Source organism: Carcharhinus amblyrhynchos, chromosome 7, assembly GCF_965287045.1.
Source record: "Carcharhinus amblyrhynchos chromosome 7, sCarAmb.v2.hapA, whole genome shotgun sequence".
NCBI classification, from domain to species: Eukaryota; Metazoa; Chordata; class Chondrichthyes; order Carcharhiniformes; family Carcharhinidae; genus Carcharhinus; species Carcharhinus amblyrhynchos.
In genome coordinates this window covers 78,986,163-79,007,315 of record NC_137330.1, presented here as the reverse complement: position 1 = coordinate 79,007,315, position 21,153 = coordinate 78,986,163, and the positions used below count along the sequence as shown (strand labels likewise).

General features: G+C 39.6%; 1 protein-coding gene across 5 annotated transcripts in view; it reads right to left on the bottom strand.

Moving 5' to 3' along the window:
• klhl32 (kelch-like family member 32) overlaps nt 1–21,153 on the bottom strand; it is a 277,267-nt gene that overhangs the window by 134,118 nt on the left and 121,996 nt on the right. For 4 of the 5 annotated variants that reach the window (XM_080192648.1, XM_080192649.1, XM_080192650.1 and 1 more), the window contains one exon: nt 2,919–3,134. In XM_080192648.1, the coding sequence (XP_080048774.1) occupies nt 2,919–3,134 (216 nt within the window). Of the gene's footprint in view, nt 1–2,031; nt 2,130–2,918; nt 3,135–21,153 lie in introns of all 5 variants that reach the window. The other variant, XR_013887023.1, reaches the window with a different exon arrangement.

Genomic DNA, 21,153 nt, shown 5'->3' with positions numbered 1-21,153 from the left:
ATTGATTCTTGTGGCACTCTCCGAGTTACACTCTACCATCCTGTAAATAATCAATTTATTCCTACTCTCTATGTTCTATCTGTTAACCAATCCAACATCCATGTCAACAAGTCATCTCCTACTCTTGTGTAACAATCTTATTAACCGGATATGAAAATTCAAAAATACCAATCCACTGGTTTCCCCTTTTCTATTCTTCTGGTTTCATCTTTAAAAGCATTAAGAAATTTGTCAAATACAATTTCATGAAACTATGCTGACTCTGCCTAACTTGACTGTGATTTTCCAAGTGTGCTGTTACCATGCCCCTAATGATAGATTCCAGCCTTCTAAAAGGAAGCTTTGGCTTTTCCTTCCTTCTAAGGGGAACGACAATCTCCTTGCTGTGGCCCAGCTGTTTCCAGTTAATCTATGTATCATTCGTCTGTCTGTGAGCCCTTTTATCATTATTGATATTTTTGGCCTTGCCATAGCTTTCCACAGTTTTTTTTATATATTTCCCTGCCACACAATTGCAATGCATCTGCAAGTCACGTATAAGAATTTAGAAAATAAACCAAACATTTAATCCAGTTTATTTCAGAACAAATTAAGCTTTTTTAAAGAAAGAAAACCATTCAGTGGAAGACCATTGCCAAAATAAAACCAGTTTTTCCCACTGGGGGCTCAAATCAAACTATAATGAAACTACAGATCACACAAAAGTCCTAGTAACGGGATTTCAAACCACTACATTAGCTCAGCTGATGGGCTTTGGTGTGTCCTCAAGAAACAACAGCCTGTAATTATTTATTTTACGTCTTTCAATAATAGTGCTTTCCAATAAATCAGTATTTCTCAATCCATCATTTGTTTGCTGGTGTTTGTGATTTTTTTGAAAAACAATACTCTCAAAGTTTAATTTTTTTTTGGGGAGGGGGCTCTAGTTCATCCCACTAATTTTCCATCACAGGTGGAATTTTAAAAAGGTAAACTGATAATGAAAGATACCATTAATCATTCTTACATATATGGCACAGTACAAGAAAGCATTAAATATGTATATTCAGTTCAATACTCTTTAATTCGAGGGGAACATTGTGCAGATATTCCTTGAACTGTAAATTTAGATTGTTGTAACTAGGTTTATGAGATATAAAATTAAAATGTGCCTACATATCTGCCAAAACTCTAGGTGACATATGCTCATATTGTTCAAGTAAGATTAGACTAGCAGCACAAATCTGGACATATTTCCCATTATCAAATTCAGTAAAAACATCAATGCACAATAAAACTATAGTTTAAATAAACACACTAAGGGAAGCAAAAAATTGCATAAAATGAAAATAAAACTTTTAAAGAAAATCAACAAATTCTCCATCCATCAAGATATGGGGCATAGTGACAAATCAACTTCACATTGCCTTTGCGTTATGCTGCAGATGTTGTATTTTAATTTTCCTCCAAAACAGGATGCATTAAAAAGATAAATTGCTCCCCGGAGTTGCTCACCTTTCTGCCAAAAATTGCAAATCAGTAAGATTCTGTCATAACCCAACCTTGAGTCAGAAGTGACCAAGGTATAAGACTAGCGTAATCAACAAATGATACGACTTTCTCCTAAATCAAATTAACCATGATTTTATGCTGAAAATTGTGGTTATTCTATGAACATATCAGTTAGATCAACAGAAATGACAGAGTATAAAAAGAGCTGCAGAGCATACACCTACAGTTGCATTCAACGCACAGCACTGAACAGTACATTATATCATATACCACATTTCATGGCTTTAATAATATAAAGAAATATATATTTATTATTCCTGAATCCGTAGAATAATTTTAAACTTGGGATGCTTGTATTGCAAAAGAATAAATGTATGCATCAGACAGGAGCTTTTTGCTACATTATCCTGGAGGACTATAGTCTCTCCCTTTCCTTTTCCCCTCCCCCAACACACGCTTACTCTCAGAACTTTGATGACAGCCTCTTTGTTAAAATCAGAAAAGGTTGGCATGTGCAAGGTTGAGTGATCGCAATTGTACCTGTGAATTGTTTCACTTTGTAATCCAGGCATTCCCTTTTCCAATCCCTTCTATAATACGATCACCAAAGCAGAATGCTTTGAAGAAAGCTTATCGGCCTAAAATGAATAGTCAATAAGCAATTAGTACATGGCCCTCATCCTATTTGAAAAGATCTTTACAGTCCCAGGAGACCACCAGTGAAGCAGATTTGTTTGATGCTTAAAGGGGACATTCAGTGGTAGTGTTGCAGTGCATCATGGAAGTAGAGGAAAGATACATCCACATTTTTTTGCAAAATGAGAGCTTATTCTCTTTTTTTTCCACATTGGGGTAAAGTGCAATGAAGCAACTCCAACATTTAGAACAGACAATTAATACTCAATCTCATTATGTAAGTCATATGATAGGGCAATTTTTAAAATAGAACATTTAACCAGAATACAATGAGTTTCATCATTTTCATAATTCAATCACTTCTGTGAAAAGGAATATTAAAAGGGGCTCAGTAATCAGATGGACAATACAGGCCTGGATGGTCACAGGTTTGACCTTTGACATGCACCGAGTCTGCTAAGTAACAAGGATAATTGGTCTCAGTCCCTATGGTGTAGGGAGATGGGGGGGTGGGAGAAAAACAGCCAGAGTTCCTGCTCTTGGATCATATTCTGCACACTTACTGCGAGTGTGCATCATAGCCATTCAACAAGAAAAGGTTAGGGCTCTGGTGTGCTGCTGCCACAGTTGAAAAGTCAAATAGTACATAGCATCATTAATCACACATGAACAATTCCCACTTGAACCCAATAATGGAAGGCGATCCTATGGAATTGTGTACAACATTGAAGCAGCACCTTTTGAAAAAACAACTTGAGTTGGCGTCAAATACATTGCTGCAGTTATGTTACCTGCCATATTTGCTCCTCGCTCAGTGATGTCAGGCGGTCACTCTTCAGAACTTCTCGCAGCAGCCGGTAAGGAAGTGCCATGACCTTCTCAGGGTGATTCTTCAGCAGTTCAGATAGGTGTTTCACCAGGAAGTTAACTACTGCTTCCTCCAGCAGTGTAAGATTAAATAGATCAGCAAGTTTGTATAAATCCAGGTAATTGAAACTAGTCAGTTCCTAAGACAACAAAAAGAACACTGAAAATGGCATTCCTGTCACTAATAAATAGATAAACATTATATATAGAGCATACAGTGTATCAGCAATTTCATTAGAATCCATATCATTTAATTACCTGAGCACACTGCAATAATAATAGTGCATGGTTAATGGCATAACAGACTGGGTGAGTAAGCCTTCAATTAAATTTCAGAAGAGACAGAGAAATTACATAGACTACTTTCTATAAACTATCTTGCTCAAGTCTAACTGCAGAGGAGCTTTGGAAGAAACCTCGGAGGAAGTTACCTGTCTACTCATGTAAATGAGTGTCTTGAAGGCAACAGATGTTTTTTAAAATGGAATAAAAATAAAATTAAACAGCAGGCATCAGGTTAGTTCAAGGTTGTACAGTGATTTAAAAGACCTTGATTATTTCCCTCCCCCCATCACAACCCCACTCCCTGTGCTCACTAAGGAGAGCAGATTTTGGTCCATATATTGTGAATAAAACTTCTTTATTTAAAAAGACTATTCAACTTCACAGTCAGCTTTATGATTGGTATGCATTCTTAATGTTGCATCATATATAAAGCCTCAATTTAGATCCATTCAGAACTGGGATGAGGCATCTTATCTAATTTCACCCAAGCATCATAGAGTAACCAGAAAGCCGAGACCATTGATGGGATTTTACTGTCTCATTCGTTCCGAAACAATAAAATCCTGCCCATCGGGCCTTTCCATGGTCCATCCCTTGCCTGCTACGATTCCTGTGGTGGGTGGAATGGGAAAGTTCTGCCCCATCAGTCTAGGATAAATTCCAATCCAGTTCCAGGGGAGAAAAGAATCTGTTTAAATCTAGTCTGTCATCTAGTTCAACAATTTTAACATTAGTTTTTACTGGCAATTACCCCAATAATACATTATTATCTATCTAGCCATTTCAATGTACCTATTATTCAAAATTTATTTTATATAGGAGATACAGTGGAAGATGGGCCATCCTGGAGACTTTGTACGCAACTGTTTCAAAACAGGAAAAAAATGGAAATCTAGGCTGGAATTCTTCAGCTATTCATGCCACGCTGCTGCCAAGAATGGAGAATTTGGCACTCAGCCAAATCTTCATTCGTTACAAAAGGGGCTGGAGAATCCCAGCTGCGGGTGAGGTCGGAGAATGCAGTCCCTAATGTTATGTTCCCTGCTCCTTCCTGAACAAGTATTGATTACTCAGAAATGAAGGAGTGTACAGAATACACCAGGAAAGAGATAATATCACTCAAAATAAAGAATTGCCATTTTTGCAAAGTAATTGACACGTACATTGTAAATTCAATGAAACCTTTCCAAGTTACTTAAAAATTTGTTCAGCACAATTTCCTATACAATTCTCCCATGTCTGGAAAGAATTGACCATTTGATTTTATGTCAGTTTCAGTGACAAAAGCAAGTTCTATACAGTTTATTTGCAACGCACATACACTGCGATTACACTAGAAAATAACTGTGAAGGGCATTATCCTTCAGGGTACTGTATTCGGTTCAAAAATAATTTAAAAATTAAATTATATTCAATCTATTTACTAGTTATTTTCCTCCACATACTTAGTATATTTGTTTTGTAGCTCCATATCTTGTGAGATGCTGTTTCTTACAATCTGTTCAGCAAAATATGAAGAAGTCAAATAAACATAGTATTTGGCAGCAAAAGAAATGATCCCCAATCTGTCTGAAAATGCAGCCAAATAGGAAGATCCAGAGCAGGAATCAGAATCAGGTAACTACAGATTACAAAATTGCTGAATGATGAAAGTCTGTATGTTATTTTCAGGATTTCAGAAGTTTTCTCAAAGGCTATTAGGTAATTTCAAGGCTTGTAAAATTAACAAGCGGATCTTGGGTCAGATAGCGCATTTATTGTGCTGGAATAGACAGTAGTGGCTATTAGTGCTCGAAGCTCCAGAGGGGTTCTAGCCACCAGTGGAGTACTGCAGAGATCAATATTAGGTACATTGCTTTTTATTGTCTCTCTTCACAATGTGGCTGAAGTCACTCAAGGGAACATTTACAAGTTTGCTGGTGACATAAAGATATGCATCAGAATTAGGAACCTGGATAGGATAAATAATCTGCAGGCAGTCTTACATGCATTAGGAGAAATGGGCTCATAAATGGCAGATGTTTTTGATGTAAACAAGTACAAGTTGTTACACTTAGGTGGAGCAATGGAAAGCATGACTACTACATCATGCGGGGTTGCAATGACAGGGCTACTGGAAGTTGCAATTCATGAATCAATGAATGCTAGGACATGAGGCTGTTGCAAAAGGGTGTTGGTAAATACATGAAAATTAAATAGAAAACTATAATTACAATCCTTTCTGAATACAAGACTTTGATCTAGCCACATCTACCATACTGCTTACTGCTTTGATCCTTCACAAGGTGAGGAATTTTGATACACTGAATGAAGCTTGGAAGATCACACAAATTTAAAAGTCCTGGGTTATCAGTGCTTTTCACTCTGGATAACCAAATACTTCAAGAAGACGTGAATGATAGAATTGGATTCCCCCCAATTGTAGGAGTGCAAGTTTAAAAAAAATCAACCCCCTCACAATCCCAGTGTTCATTAGCTGCCCATTTTAAATTGTATTACATATAAATATTACATATAAAGTGTTCCCCTACAATTTACTTGGAGGTGAAAGAAGTTCCCTTTCTTGGACAAAGGGTCATCTGGACTTGAAACGTCAGCTCTTTTGTTTCCTACCAGACCAGCATTTTCCCTTTTACTTTGTGTTCGCTTTCTGTTTATTCTCTTGCTCTCTGCCTAAAGGCAGGTCTGACCATGCTGCCACGATTTCCACCAAGGAGAGGGCAAGGTAGCAGATCTCAAATCCACCCCAGCTGGAACAGGGATTGAACCATACACTGTTCGCACCAATATAATGCACACCGGCCATCCTGCCAACTGAGCCAACCGCCAACCCCCGCCCCCATCCCAAGAAGTCAGAGATGCTGTGGCAATACACACTTCTACATACATGCTGTAGTCTGAAGCTGAGTGGTGATGGCAGAGGCTATCAGTTGCTCTTTCAGCATGCACCAATGGCAGCTCATAAGAATTTAAAAGTTGATATTCAACCTGTTTGACCACCTTCCATGGCCATTAAGTCCAGGAGTGAGACCCAAAGCTGGAGCTTCTGGCTGAAAGACAGTGGCGCTATCGCTGCGGCACGTGACTTCTCTTATTCCCTCAGAGGCATTTTTGGTTTGATGTTGAGTTCAAGTAAGAATCTTTTGAAGGGGAAGCAGAACAAACTGCATTGATAAGGAATATTTATGAGAATATTTCTTAAATATAGCTGGGAGGTGTTTGATGCTTTTGCCACAAGAAGGGTGATCAAAGCTTGGTCCTCTTTCGAGGAGGACAAAGTTTAAAACAATTCTGGATACCCTGCAGAAAACTAGCATTAAATACTTAAGTTGAAACAGGAGACAAAGCACAACTATTTTGTTTATGTACTTGATTGTGGGATGTGGGTGCTACTGGCTAAGGCAGAATTTATTGTTTGCAAATCCATCTTTACCATCTATCTAACCCTCTGTCAGTGATATTAATAGCTATCCAAAAACTGGAACATTGCAGTCACAATAATCTTCACACATACTGAAGTTTTACCTAACACTTAAAGGATAAGTCTTGCATTTTATCCCTTAAGACATTATGATAATATGCCAAATATGCCCCACAACAGCTCAACCTGGTCTACAAGATGTTGCTTGATTATAAAATCAAACATCCATCCTTCAAAATTTTCCCTCTCTGTGTCTCTAAAGACGACAAGATGACAAACTAAATCTGCCTGAATTAAATAGAATTAAGTGCACTTATTTGGTCAGTCAGGGATCAAAGCACGTGGTAAGCAGAATATACAGGCAGATGATGATAGTTTCTTGTTTAGGTGAAACAAGTCCTTAATAATGAAGCACTCTTCAACAATCCTGCTAAATACCATAAAGGTCAAATGGCAACTGTGGGAGTTTTGACATTGACTGATGCAAACTTGTTTTTGAAACACCCAAGGATTTTGAAAGTACAAAATGATATCTCAGTGGAGGGGCTGTCATCTTTTGTGTAGTTTAATGCATTCCAATAACCCCTTTCTCCAGATGCAGGGAGAACACTGCATGGATTTGCTATCTAATCCAAGAGGTTATATAATAAAAATTAATCTTTATTGAGGTTAGAAAATTATATTGAGTGTGTAATATAGAACAGGTGCTTTAATGTATGGACTTCATACTTCATCCTGAGGTAATAATATTCATGTCTAATTCCTAAAAGCTGTGAAAGAATTGGCAGTGGACTTGGAGAATTCCACCAGGAACCACACAAACAGACAAATAGAATTCTGGGCAAGAAATGCAGTATTAAGGACAAAACCACACATTTTACAGAGCTTGGAAATTGCTAGGCAATGTTGTGATCTCACTGACTGCAAAAATGGTTCTCAAGTTGCTGTGGCACACAGGTTAGTGGCTTTGGTGATCCACTGAGTAATTAGAAAAGAGATGAGCTGGATTCTGATTGATGTGACTTAATCACAGAAAATAGTAGCACCATGGGGAAAAGAATCATAAACATTATTTTTGTTGTTTTCTTCTAAGGTTCTCAGTCAAGTGCCTTCAGTCACTGCCATCAAGGAGCAGGAATCTGTGAGAAAATGGGAGGAGGACTATTGGACTTTTGATTGAGATTTGGTTGGAAAATGGCTCAAGAGTCAATTCCCCAAAACCACAGTCACTTCTGCTTCTGCCCAGTCACATACCTTCAGTGACTAGACAGACTATCCAATTGGGAAATAGCAATACTTTTTTGGTTAAGAGTCTGACAGTTGTGGGAATTTATTTCTACGTCTGTCACTGTAAACTAATATTATTAAAAGGTGTTGACTGCCATCATCGTCACTTGATTTTTTTAAAATCAAGCCTAACAATGCTCAAAACAAAGAAGCCTGTCGCATGGAACAATTTTAACATGAAAAAATATAACAAAAATATCGATTTATAATAGAATGGCCTTGGTTCTGTCTGGTCCCTAATTATAGCATAAGGCAGGATTCTTTGATCTTGTCTATATGTGCCCCATTGCCAGCAAGAATGGAGAATTTGGCACTTAGCCAAAATTTCATTCACTGCAGCAGCACCAGAGATTCCCAGCTGTGGACGAGTCTTTAATTTTTTGCACAAGTTTGCATGCCTCACAAAAGATAGCCTTGTGTGCAGTGCAATGACATTTGAGGCAATTTATGCAAGTCCAACTTCACTACTTTGTATTTTCTAAGCAGTATGCATTTAATCACAGCTTTATCCCAGTATTCTTCTAACTAAACTGGTCCACTTTGTCACGGCTAGGTTGTTTGATTGATTTTGTTCTGCATGTTTCTATATTGAATCGGTTTTCTGGCATTTTCCTGAACTTAAGTATGTGCTGCCTGCTCCATGGATATTAATCACTTTTCACTTAATGTACCTCAGAATCTATCATACAATTCATTCCTTATCTTGGGACAATGCAGTATCAAAAATAGAGAAAACAATGGTCAAAAATTTCTTAAAATTATAATATGCCAGAGATGTAATATTTTTACTGTGCAGTACCCTTTTAGCAACTATAGACAGTTGCTGGACAATTAAATGCAATTTTCCCACTGGAGAACAACCTTCTGCTTTGGTTCATTGCTATTTCAAATGTTCATGTTGCAATGATCAGAGCATTTTATGAGCCTATGAAAGAATTACTTTTGTCATTCTGTTAAGCTTGTACAGAATATCAGCACATTATTCAGACAGTGTTAGTATCTTATCACAGATTTTAGGGAAAGACAACATTAAGATATTCAATATGAGATGATTATACTGATAAACATGCTAAATGTATATTTAACATGACTACAGGAATAAAATATGGATGTATTTGAACATAAACAACAGTTATGCTGTGAGACACAGTAAAAACATTGCTTGACAATATAGAAATAAATGGATTAAAAGAAAGAATGGAAAATAAAGTAGGAACTGGTAAAGATAAGGCTTGTCTGTCTGCCATTTGTGTTCTGCCTTAAGACAGATCCTAATTTAAGTCTCACAAGATTTGTAACTTCTCACCAAGGAAGAGTAGCTAAAAAAGGATTCCTATTGCTTTCCTCAAATTTTATCCTCAGTGTAACCTGTGCTAAGTGGGCTGCAACCAAGGCTGAAGAGTTCTGTATGTATCCTTTACAATTGAATGGGTGCACAGGATCATCTGCACCCATCAGACGTACAATTCCACCCACCACCCTCCCCCCCCCGCACTCCACCTCCACTGCCCAATGATCTGGAGGAGGGAACCGAGTGTAGGGTGTTGAAATTTGCTGATGACACCAAGATTGGGGGAACGGCAAATTGTGCGGAGGGTGTGGAGAGTCTGCAGAAGGATCTAGATAGGCTGGGCGAATGGGCCAGGAAATGGTAAATGGAATTTAATGTTGGCAAGTGTGAGGTGGTCCACTTTGGTAGGAAGAATGGTAGGAAGGACTATTACTTACGGGGCGAAAAACTGCAGCAGGCGACGGTGCAGAGGGACCTCGGGGTCCTTGTGCATGAGTCACAAAAACCCAGCTTGCAGGTGCAGCAGGTGGTCAGGAAGGTGAATGGGATGCTGGCCTTCATAGCGAGGGGGATTGAATATAAAAGTAGGGAGGTCTTGCTGCAGCTGTATAGGGCATTGGTGAGGCTGCAGCTGGAGTACTGTGTGCAGTTTTGGGCGCCGCACCTGCGCAAAGATATTTTGGCCTTGGAGGGAGTGCAGAGGAGGTTTACTAGGCTGATACCGGAGTTGAGGGGCTTGAGCTATGAGGAGAGGCTGAATAAACTGGGCTTGTACTCGTTAAAGTTTAGAAGAATGAGGGGAGATCTCATTGAGACGTATAAGATGATGAATGGGATGGATAGGATAGAGGTGGAAAGACTCTTCCCGCTCAAAAAAGACAGTAGGACTAGGGGGCACAGCCTCAAGATAAAAGGAGGGCAGTTTAGAACGGAGTTGAGGAGGAACTTCTTCACTCAAAGGGTGGTGAATCTCTGGAATTCTCTGCCTGTTGAAGTGGTGGAGACTGCCTCGCTAAATATTTTTAAGATGTGGGTTGATGGGTTTTTGATAAGAGAGGGGATTAAGGGTTATGGGGAGAGGGCGGGAAAGTGGAACTGAGCAGCGACAGATCAGCCATGATCTTATTGAATGGCGGGGCAGGCTCGAAGGGCTGGATGGCCTACTCCTGCTCCTATTTCTTATGTTCTTATGTTCTTATGCCCCTACCAACTCACCCCATCCCATCTATCAAACTAGTATTTATCAACTATATTGGTAGAGGGATTGAGTTTCAGAGCCATGATGTTATGTTGCAGCTGTATAAAACTCTGGTGCAGCCACACTTGGAGTATTGCGTATAGTTCTGTCGCCACATCATAGGAAGAATGTGGAAGCATTGGAAAGGGTGCAGACGAGATTTACCAGGATGTCGCCTGGTATGGTGGGAAGGTCTAATGAGTTAAGGCTGAGTGACTAGAAGCTGTTTTCATTAGAGAGAAGAAGATTAAGAGGTGACTTAATAGAGGCATACAAGATGATCAGAGGATTAGATAGGGTGGACAGTGTGAACCTTTTTCCTCAGATGGTGATGGGGACATAGCTTTAAATTGAGGAGTGATAGATATAGGACAGATGTCAGAGGTAGGTTCTTTACTCAGAGGGTAGTAAAGGCGTGGAATGTTCTTCCTGCAATGGTAGTGGACTTGTCAAAATTAAAGGTATTTAAAGCGTCATTGGATAAGCATATGGATGATATTGAAATAATGTAGGTTCGATGGGCTTTAGACTTGCTTCATAGGTCGGCATAACACCAAGGGCCGAACGGCCTGTACTGTGTTGTACTATGTTCTATATACTAATCTCCACTTGCTAGGGGCTCGAATCCTTCATTTTTGGCTCAGATATGGAAAGACTTCCAACAAGTAAAGGGCTTACTTCCAGTATACAGCATTGCTAAGATAAAAAGAAACATGGCTTTCAAACCACCAATTGGCAAAGTCTGATAATACCCATTTAATCAAAAGGCCTGACTCTCTGTAAATAATATCAGGCTATTCTGAGCCCTTATCCAAACATTTAATTTTATACCATGCACAATGAATACTATTATTATTGTTGGATAATTAATATGGATTATTGCAGTCTAAATTTGCAACGGTTTTGGTGAAACGAATCTCCCTCTTGCCATAATGCATCGGTTATTTATTTTTGAAAATGCATAAAAATTAGGCTGCCCTCATATACAAGATCTGTACAGATTTAACTGCACCATTGGTTGGGGAGGGTAATGTTTGGGTTTGAAGGAGGACGTATTGAGCTAAGTAAGGAGAGGGAATCAGCAGAGAAATGGAAAAGGAAATAAAAGGCTGGAAGTGTTTTCAAGAACTGAGGGTGGAGGACCTACAAAATCAGAGGACGTTTTGTTGATAATGAGTGGGCAGACAGTTAAGTCAGCAACGGAGGTGGTATTGGGCAAAAAAGCTTAGCGAGGCAGGAAAAAAGGGGATGGCATACATTATCTTCATAGGAGTCAGAACTAAATTTCTGCATTTACAGTTTGTGCTGAATTGATAACTAAGCTAAAGGATGTGGGAGACACAAATGGCACCTATGGATCAGATGCCAGTAATTACACCACAATAGCCAAATGTCATTGGATTTTACATTTATAACATTTTTTACATGTTGAAATAAGGGTTTACCATTATAAATCTCAATGTGACGAATGCAAACCAGAAATTGTGACACAGGACACAAGGTTAATATTGACAGCGAAAGTTATAGGTCTTTAAAAGAGAAAAGTAATACGAGCGAAAACAGTTTTCAATGATTTAATTGCAAATCTACCGCCCTTGGCATCTGAGTTTATGGCATCATAATGTTGAAAAGATTGTCTCAATCACTTTTGGATAACCATAATTTTTGACAACCAAGTACAATATTGAATTATATTCTTGAACACTACACAAAACAGGTTGCCTTCATCAAGTTAAAACAAGAAATGCCTACAGGTATATTCTTTGGCTATTAGGACAGTTCAGAAATTTTGGCAACTATGAGTGAGCTTACTGTCAACTATGAGCATTGTGCATTCCAAAATACTGCATCTTAATTGACTGCTAGAAGTAGGTTAAGCTGCCAATCACTTCACAACTTAAACACCTAAATAAGCAGGGATTCAGGCACTTGACCCCTGTGAGTCACCATTCAAGATTTATGTTCATGCAAAAAAGAATGACCTCTTGGTGTTTCAAACACAATAAACTAATAATGATTAGTGCCTTTTCCTTAATAGCAATTCAAATTGCTGATATTCCTTTAAGTTTATTTCTAGTATCAGATACAAGGAAAACCTTTCAGCAGGAATTTCCATCCACACCACTCCTCTGATAACACACAAATCTATACAATCTGGAACGAGGCTTTTTGCTCATCATCTCTCACTCCTCCTTTCTGCTGGTTCAAGAATGTTATTGCTGTAGCTAGTGATACATATTAATGATTGAAATAGGTAACTTTGTCTTATTGTTCTTATCATTCATGATAATTGACTAGTGGTGAGATGCTTATGAGGCACATTCAATTTCTGTCTGCAATGAACAGATAGTTAAAACATGGCTCTTTGCAAAATATAAGGAATAACCTTTAGTTTATCAAATAACTTCTCCTCTCCCCCACACCATTTTTCTTTTCCCCCTTTATTCAGCATTTGCAATTCTGCTGCTCCTTTTGATTCTCTTGCTCCCCAGCAACAGCACACCTTGGAGCAAGTTAAAAGAGCTCCAAAGCTTCTGATTGCAAAACAGAATAACAAATACTGTATGGTCAGACAAACAGGTGTCTTTTTCCCAACCTTTGAATTTGGTCAGCTCAGGCAATCCACAACATAGGATATACACACAACACAGTCAACAATTATACTGAAATAAATCATAGCACCTTGTTTTGGTATGGCATGACAAAAGCATGAACAACATGCACACTACACCAAAATAATATCAATTATAAAATAAAATTATTAGGAAAAACCATTGTGTTACCAACATATATGGTAATTTGTAATCCTTTGAATACTGCCTAATTCCACCTATTTTCAAAACAGGCAGCTAGTTCATCTATTACACAGTAAAGGTACAACTGTTATTTGTGTGGAATTTTGAGGGGCCTAAATCAAGATTTCAGATCTTTGGAAAGGATCAATGTGAGCGACATATTGGTTAGCACTGCTGCTCCACAGTACCAGGAACCTGGGTTCAATTCCCGGGCTTGGGTCACTGTCTGTGTGGAGTTTGCACATTCTCCCTGTGTCTGTGTGGGTTTCCTCCCACATTCTCAAAGATGTGTTGGTTAGGTGCATTGACCCGATCAGGCAACGGACTGTGGCGACTAGGGGAATTTCCCAGTAACTTCATTGCAGTGTTAATGTAAACCTTATTTGTGACCAATAAATAAACTTTAACTTTATTTTATAGACTTAAATCTTGTCATAAAAGCCACATACTTTTCAAGCATTATTTATCTATTACTGTTACATCTTGGCATTTTTAGGCTTTATCTAGAAAGGGAGTTTATGTTGAATAAATACCTATCTGTATTTGAAGTTTAAAATGAGGCTTAATGCTATACTGCTGTTTTTTAAAGTTTGAAGAAACTGCTGAGGCACAAGAGAGGCTTCACAACCAAAGTAACTGATAGGTTTGTTTTCTATTCCTTATCCTGAACTTGCTTAGATATTAGGGTTCGATAAACTCAAACCATAAACAGCTGAGTCACTTCAAGTCAGCTATAATACGGAAAGTAAGGTGTCTAGACCCTGATTTTAACCCCTTATCCAGTAAGAGTGGCACACAGCAAAATCGAGACGAATCATCACATCGTCTGAAATCACCTAACTCTCTAGCTTTCAAGTGAGCGGAAGCTCTCGCTACAGGCAACCACTGCACATTCAAAAATCAGGGTTCACTGACATCATCCATGTCACAACTTTATTTCAAAGTGGAGCCTGGACAGCTCCTGTGGTATAAAAGCTGGCAACCAAAAATCACCAGACATGGAATGAGGCAAACCTTTCACCAGTGATGCAAGACAGATTTGAGGTGCTTATTTAAAGATATGGACATGTAGAAGTGCAAAAAGATGGCAGAGAATTGAGATTTAAAAAGGACTACAGCTTCTGCGCTGACCAATCCGATGATCAACTATTGTGAATGTGTGGAACACCACAGAATTGCAAATATAGGAGAAAACACATCTCATTAGAATAGCAGTTAAGATCACCTTGACGGGAAACTGACATAGTGGATAAAATTTAGATTTTCAAAAAGTGTTTGATAATTATGTCATGCAACAAGAGCAAGTCCTATTAGTAGATTAGATAAAAATTATTTTGATGAATTGTGAGTCGGTTGAATAACGCAAAAAAAAGTAGGCTGATAAATGGAAAATCTTCAAGGAAAAGGTTAGAAGTTCTAATGGCCTGTTCTTAATTCCTGTTCCTTGGGTACTGCTCCAGTATTTGCTGACTCTTTAAGAAAAATAACAAAAGCATCATTAATTGGCTTAATTCCTCAAGGACGCTAGGGTAGATTCCATTTGATCAAGGATTCAACTGTGAATATTTAGTACTTCCAGATTAAACATTGAAATGTATCATGGATTCCTTAATCTCACTTACAATCACTAGAGATTTTCATAGTCCATTGTGAAGACTGATGGGAATAGTCTACTCAGTATAACTCCATATTCTGATCATTTGTAATAATACTAACAAAACTCGTGTCCTCTTCAACTAACAGCATCAGCATCATTCTTAAAAAAAACAGAATTTACTTTTTCTTCATTTAAGATAGACTTAAATATAGTTTGTTTTTCTTCTGTTGATTTATATTTTGGGTATTGGTTCACAATTAATTTTCCCTGAGACTCTTCCTGTAAATTTGAAGTCTATTCCAAACAGCACCCTATCTGTATGTTCCTCTCACTCATGATGACAACACTTGCCGATTAATAATTTGCCTCTTTAATCAGTTATATCAGATACTATCTCAGCCTTATTCCCTTTCGCCATCATGGCAATCCCAGATTTTAAGGTATCTGTAATTGAGATACAGGTAAATTTTATGTAACATCCTTCTTATGTAGGGAAGTTGTTATGTTGTAATTTTTTTGCGCCACAGTTCAGAAATAAGAATAAGTCACTCAGCTCCATATCCCTTGATCCACCTGCCTCTCAATCTTTTTTTTTAAATTAGAGTCACAAGTAGGCTTGCAATGAAGTTACTGTGAAAATCCTGTAGTCACCACATTCCTGTTCAGGTACACAGAAGTAGAATTTAGCATGGCCAATGCATCGCATCAACACGTCTTTTGGACAGTGGGAGGAAACTGGAGCATCCAGACAAAACCCACGCAGATACAAGGAAAACGTGCAGAACTCAACACTGCCAGTAACCCAAGTTGGAATCAAACCTGGGTCCCTGGCGCTGTGAGGCAGCAGTGCTAACCACTGTGCCACCGCTTACCCTTGTTATTCTTCTCCCACAATCTAATTTATTGGTTTTAATCAAATCTTCTATCCCCTTTATCTCTGGGCTGCTTAGTCAAAACTGGGGTGTTCAATATAACAAACTATTTTCTTTTGTTTTCTTCTACTGATTCATGGGACATGAGCATTGCTGGTTGTCCAGCATTTTTTGCCCATCCCTAGTTTCCCAAGAGCAGTTGAGAGTCAACAATATTACTCTGGCTCTGTTGTCACACGAAGGCTAGACCAGGCAAGGTCGGCAGATTTCCTTTCTTTGGCTGGGTTTTCCCGACAATTGACAGTGGTTTCACGGTCACTGTTAGATTCTTAATTCCAAATTTTTAAAAAATCAAATTCAAATTCAACCATCTGCCATGGCAGGATTCCAATCTGAGTTACCAAAGCATTAGCTGAGTTTCTGAATTAATAGTCCAGCGATAACACCACTAGGCCATCACCTTGCAGGTGGGGGAATCCAAAACAAGGAAACATAATCTTAACTTTAGAATAGCAATGGTTAAGAGAGATATCAGGAGCGTTTTATTTTCCCCACACAAAGACAAATGGAAATCTAGAACTCATTCCCCAAAAGGCTATAAATCCTAGATTGATAATATACATTTTCAAGATTGAAATTGATATGCTTCTGAGAGGCTGGTGTATCAAGGGACATGGAGCTGAGTGGCTTATTCCTATTTCTGAACTACGGCACAAGAAATAAAAATTAGAACGTAACAACAACTTGTGTGCGTAAGGAGGATGTTACATGAAATTTGCCCGCATCTCACTTACAAATACCCTAAAATCTGACCTTTGCATATTGCAAACAACACATTTTGCCCCCCCACCCCGCTGCCTTCCTGGTCCTTTACCCATTAGATCCAAGTTGTACAAACACACAAGTTAAGACTGTCAAGATTTTCCAGTCAAAATTCTTCATGTTAGCTGATTTTGCAGCATGTTTATTTCACTATGTGCACTAACATAACATTGCTGTCATGAGAAAGGCCAACAGAAAAATAATTGAAGTAGAAAACTTGCTTGCAAGAATTTAATAACCCACTTGTATCTTTATCACCAGTGAGTTATCAGGTCATTGCTCACCAATGGGATAATCCCTGTAACCCACTGATCATCACTATGACTTTGCAATGTATTCATTAGCTCCTTTAATAATGTAAAACAGCTGCAGGGTGATACAGCAAAAGAGTAGCCATTGCATGTCTTACAACAAGCTGTTCTTTCAGATCACGTTCACCACATAAAAGTGCTAAACTAATGGTTCTTAATGACAAATTAATGCCTGTGAATTTAAAATATACTTATAATAGGGAGAGTAATTTGCCATTACAATATCATCATTGGACATGCTCCTTGTTTAATAAGATGTATTTAATTCAGAACCTAATGAATGAAGTATGAAAGAAAGGAGATGAACCCTGCAATTTCTCTTATGCAAGTCTGTCACCTTATTTGTAAAACCTAAGTGTAATTTACATTCAAATTATAACAAATGACTAGTTTTACAATGCACAATGATAAATGATTATGCTGCTGAATGGTACTGTGCTAACTATACAGAAACAAGCCACAAGCCTTTTTTAAGAGTTTACAATGTAAAATGTTTACAATGGCAGACATAAACATAAAATGTATAAATAAGGTCACTGTGCTCCCCCCACAACCTTCAAAGGAAACATTTCGTAAAAGCTAAACTACAATGTCAGATTCCTAACATTTAATGAGTTCATACTGCCATCTACTGGTGTTTTAACTTTAAATGCAGACAAAGAGGCAGCAGAAAACAATGGGTCAAATCCTCCAATCTCAGGATTGTGGAGACGAGACAAAAACCAACAATTTGCATCAGGACCCTCCAGATGTCCCTTCGTGGGACCTCCATGGGAATTGTGTGGAAAGTTTTAAATTCCCCTGTTCCATAGGCTGCTCAGCGAATGTCCCTGATTCTGAGCTAGAATCGGTGATTTCAGAGCATCCTTACCTGAATCAGCAAACGGTAGACAGAAAAATCCTGAGGCAGGATTTTCCAGCTCTTCCAGCCGGTGGGATCATCTGGTCCCCCTGACGATGAGCCTCTGCCACGGGTTCCTCAGCCAAACAACAGGAAACCCTATTAACAGCGGCGGTACTGAAAAGTCCCCCACCACTGGCCAATGGTATGCAGCTGGCCAATGATATGCAGTTGGACAGTAGCGCGTCACCTCTGGCAAACATGTCACTGGGGTCGGGGGGGGCACACCTGGTCTAACATCTGATTATTGGGCAACTACAACCAATTTATTTGATAGTAAAAACTTTTTACTATCAAATAAATCGGTTGGACTTTAACCTGGTGTTGTCAGATTTCTTACTGTGTTTACCCCAGTCCAACACCGGCATCTCCACATCATTGGGCAACTAGACAACTGACCCCCTCCAATCACTCACACTAGCCTCCTGACCACTCTTTCTGACCTTGCAAAGAATTCATCCTGGCCCCACGAACATCTCTCCTGACCCCCTGACTACCCATCATGTACCCCAACTATCACCTGACTTCTGTTGCCCCTCTCCAAGAGTCCTGCCTGATTCCACTCCTGATCCCACAGCTACTTGTGTTGCCCCAACTACCTCCCCTGACTACCTCAGCTGACGTCCAACCCAACCATGCTCCCCCATCTGACTTATTGTCTACCGACCTCACCTGCTTACCCACCTTGCCCATCAACCTACTCATGCATTTACCCACTTACCTCAGCCAACCTACCCAATTATCTAGTTCACCCATCCTACTACCCTCTTACCCCCTTATCCATACTGTGTGCCTATCCATTCACTCAAGTAGTCATTCGTCTATTCACTGACATTTAAAGACTGCAAATTTAATCTTACCATACTCCAGCTATTGCCTTAAAAAGGGGCTAACTCCGATATTCCCCTAACCTCGTTCCACTTTGACAAGAATTTCCCAATGGACAGCGCACTCCGCATCTCTGGAAAAACTGGGTTCGGAAAGTTACGGGTGAAATGTGGAGCAGCGTCAATTGGGGAAACTTTCGAGTGGAACAACAGTTTGATGACGATTGCAGCTCTTCAGAAGGTCCAGGCCAATATATCTTAAATGGCACTGGGTTGCAGAAAATAAATTTAATAAATCTTTTCCATTTGTAAGCAAATAAGAATGTGTGCTGGAAGACAAACACACAATTGCATTAGTTAACGTGCTATGTTAAATTGTCAAAACTAACAAAATGGCCCTCACATGTGGCAGTGGGTGCTATGAGGAGGATGCTAAGAGGCTGCAGTGTGACTTGGACAGGGTGGCAGAGTGGGCAAATGCAATATAATGTGGATAAACGTGAGGTTATCCATTTAGGTGGCAAAAACAGGAAGGAAGGGTATCATCTGAATGGTGGCAGCTCAGGAAAAGAGGAAGTGCAATGTGACCTGGGTGTCATGGTGGAACAGTCGCTGAAGGTTAGCATGCAGGTACACCAGTGGTGAGGAAAGCTAATGGCATGCTGGCCTTCATCACAAGAAGATTTGAGTATAGAAGTAGGGATGTCCTGCTGGAGTTATACAGGGCCTTGAGTATTGTGCAGCTTTGGCCTCCTAGTCTGAGGAAGGCCATTTTTGCTATTGAGGGAATCCAGCAAAGGTTTACCAGACTGATTCCCGGAATGTGGGTCTGGAGCCACCTGGTCAGGATGGCAGATTTCCTTCCATAAAGATGAGTACATGGGATTTAATGGGATTGAAAGTTACAGATAGGCCTGGTAGGTATGGATATGATCGGCGCAACTTGTGGGCCGAAGGGCCTGTTTGTGCTGTAGTGTTCTATGTTCTAAATTCTATGTTCTAAGAGCATTAATGAACCAGATGAGTTTTTACAACTATCAATGATAGCTTCATGGTCATCATTACTGATTTTTTTTATTCATTCATTGGACATGGGCATCGCTGGCTGGCCAGCATTTATTGCCCATCCCTAGTTGCCCTTGAGAAGGTGGTGGTGAGCTGCCTTCTTGAATTGCTGCAATCCATGTTCTGTGAATTGACTCACAATGCCGTTAGGGAGGGAATTCCAGGATTTTGACCCAGCCGCTGTGAAGGAACGGCAATATATTTCCAAGTCAGGAAGATGAGTGGCTTGGAGGGGAACTTGCAGTGGCGGTGTTACCATTTATCTGCTGTTGTTGTCCTTCTAGATAGAAGTGGTCGTGTATTTGGAAGGTGCTCTCTAAAGATCTCTGGTGAATAGCTGCAGTGCATCTTGTAGATAGTATATGCTGCTGCTACTGAGACTAGCATCTGAGATGCTGGGGACCACTGGAGGAGGCCGAGGTGGATCATTCACTCAGCACTTCTGGCTGAAGATTGCTGCAAATGCTTCAGCCTTATTTTTTGCACTGATGTGCTGGGCTCCTCCATCATTGAAGATGGGGATATTTGTGGAGCCTCCTCCTCCAGTGTGTTGTTTAATTGTTCATCATCGTTCTTGATCGATTGTGGAAGGACTGTGGAGCTTAGATCTGATCCGTTGGTTGTGGGATCATTAGCTCTGTCTATCACTTGCCGTTTTAACCATTTGGCATGCAAGTAGTTTGGTCACTTCACCAGATTAACACCTCATTTTTAGATATGCCTGGTACTGCTCCTGGCATGCCTTCCTGCATTCTCCATTGAAACAGGGTTGATCCCCTGGCTTGATGGTAATGGTCGAGTGCGGGATATGACATGCCATGAGTTAGCAGATTGTGCCGGAGTACAATTCCGCTGCTGTTGATGACCCATAGCGCCTTATGGATGTCCAGTCTTGAGTTGTTAGATTGGTTCGAAGTCGGTTCCATTTAGCACAGTGATAGTGCCAGACAACAGGATGGAGGTTATTCTCAATATGAAGGCGGGACTTCGTCTCCACAAGGACTGTGTGGTTTTCACTCTCACCGATACTATCGTGGACAGATGCATCTGCATCAGGCAGATTGGTAAGGATGACGTCAAGTATGTTATTTCCTCTTGTTGCTTCTTTCACCACCTGCTGCAGACCCAGACTAGTAGTTATACCCTTTAGGACCCAACCTGCTTGATCAGTAATGCTACTGCCGAGACACTCGTGGTGATGGACATTGAAATCTTCCATCCAGAGTACATTTTGCACCAAAGTATCTTTACTGATACTTATTATATATTCCAGATTTATTCATTTATGTCACCAATATATTCATATGGGCATTTGGATAACTAGTTCAGTGACATTACCACTGTGCCACTGTCAGCTCATTGTATGTAATTTACAGAGTTGTACAGAGATGACATCTGCATGTGGTGATTCACTGGACACAAGTGGCCTGTAAACAAGGAAGGATCAC